The sequence below is a fragment of the Megalobrama amblycephala genome, linkage group LG18, assembly GCF_018812025.1.
Source record: "Megalobrama amblycephala isolate DHTTF-2021 linkage group LG18, ASM1881202v1, whole genome shotgun sequence".
Classification (NCBI taxonomy): Eukaryota; Metazoa; Chordata; class Actinopteri; order Cypriniformes; family Xenocyprididae; genus Megalobrama; species Megalobrama amblycephala.
The window spans coordinates 19,842,591-19,844,600 of NC_063061.1; the positions used below are offsets into that span (position 1 = coordinate 19,842,591).

Consider the following 2,010-nt stretch of genomic DNA (forward strand, 5'->3'; position numbering starts at 1 on the left):
AATCTTCCACCTATCAATGTTACATTGATTTATTTAGCTTTTTTCTCTTAAGCATTTTTTAATGATTCAGCAACATTGAGAATTCCTTTGTGTTCTGTGTAAACATATTTGTACATCAGAACTGTGTCTTGGTTGATATTGCTTAATTGTGGAGTTTATTATTATTATTATTATTATTATTATTACTATTAAACCAAATGAAAAGACAAAAAGAATGGTGTAATTCAATTATGATGACCTGTTAAATATTTTTAGCCTTTATTAAAATTCAAAACTTTGCCAATGAACACATTAACTCTCATTAATGCCTCTTCTCTAATACATAATCCAAGTTTACATTAGCTGCTGCTTATGTGATAACATCTGTATGTGAATTACAGTATTTTTTTTTTTCTCTTTTTTTCCTGTTGAAATATATTTACCATACATGCTAACTGTGGAGTAGAGTTCTTTTGTGGATAAATAAATGAATAAATAAATGAAATCACTTTGTAATAACTTTATTTCTAAAAAACTTAAAGAGCCGTTGTCTAATTTCCTTTGTTTGTAAACCATATATTATAGGATTCAAGACTGGTGGAATAACAAGGAACATTGTAACAGATGTTTTTCTAATTTCAGCATATACAGGGAAACGATGGAGAAAAATCGCGACAGATCCAGAGACCAGCATGATTATATAAACAGTCAAGTGAGTGCTGCAGGTTTTAATAGCTTTACTGTTGGTTGCTTTGTTTTTGCTTTTAAAGCAGATCATCACTATTTTGAGGTATGTTAATGCCACACTACCTATTGAGGAGGAAAATAAAACCACAGTAAAAATTAATCCATATACATTATTAATTACTGTATTTTCACAGGACAGTTTAAATATTGAAGCATTGTCACAAAAGGGGTTTTGAATCATAGATCTGCAGTGAGACAGACGCACACTGAGGCCGATCAGAATTCCCACCATCACTACTGCAGCACCCCAGGCTCCTGCTGACAGTTTAACAACCATATTATTGCTCATTATAGTTGGGTATCGCAGTGGATTGCATATGGCCACATACCTATCAAAGGCCATGATTATTATCACAGCGTGAGATGCTGTACCATTCAAATGTAAAAAATAAGCTTGAATAACACACTCCACGTATGTGATGTAGCGCTCAGAAGGGTTTGTTAAAAAATCCTTCAACAAACGTGGCACAAGAGCAGTTGTCCCCAATACATCATTCAGTGTCAAGTTGCAGAGAAGAACATACATAGGCTGGTGTAAACTTTTTTCTGCTGAGATCTGAATCATTATCCCAATGTTAGATATTATTATACATATGTAAACCATCAAAAGAAGGATAAATGCAGCAAAGCTTGACTGAGGTGTTACTTGCAGTTCCTCCATCAGTAGCACACTGTATCTGAATGTCAGGTTGTCCATCTGTGATCTGTACAAAACATGCAGATAAAATATATAATAAGATGAAACTATTAAATCTAACAGATACAATATATAATACAAAATATTACACCTTACAAGAGCATAATCTGCTTGTCTCTGAATAAAGATTAGTTTGCTTGGTCAGTTTAAATGTGCGTCAAGTTTTATGTTGCCATCCCAAGAGGGAAAACAATCTTTGCTGTGATTGGTGGATTGCTGGTCCAGATAGTTTTCTGAAGATTACATAGGTAAAGGCACGCTGGATTATCACCTTTCCCATGGGAGATATTAGTTGCTCTCTTGTCCAATACGTTGACTATGCATTGTGGCTGACTGGTTCCCCCCAAACTATCGTGGAGGTTCATTTAATTTTATGCAATGCAACATACAGGAACACGGTTTGAGTCACTGTAGGGTCTGCACAGTCTCAAAGATGAGCAGGTCCCACCATAAACTGTGTTTAAGTCCCAATTCACGGAACTTCGGTTTGTAAATCTTACATCTCATCCGGCCCGGCAGACACTAATGGATCACGAGACTCTTTTTATGACTATTTCGATAAGTCCCAAAACTCTCCTCTGTGACTT

At 35.1% G+C, this 2,010-nt stretch overlaps 1 protein-coding gene across 1 annotated transcript; it reads right to left on the minus strand.

Moving 5' to 3' along the window:
- Window positions 1–246: 246 nt before the first annotated feature.
- On the minus strand, window positions 247–1,467 carry LOC125252786 (olfactory receptor 5K4-like). Its single transcript, XM_048166356.1, has one exon. The coding sequence runs from the start codon at window positions 1,421–1,423 to the stop codon at window positions 485–487; it is 939 nt and encodes a 312-aa protein (XP_048022313.1). The 5' UTR covers window positions 1,424–1,467; the 3' UTR covers window positions 247–484.
- Window positions 1,468–2,010: the final 543 nt, after the last annotated feature.

Coding starts and splice junctions, on each gene's coding strand:
- LOC125252786 (XM_048166356.1), bottom strand. CDS start 1,423: ATGGACAACCTGACATTCAGATACAGTGTGCTACTGATGGAGGAACTG.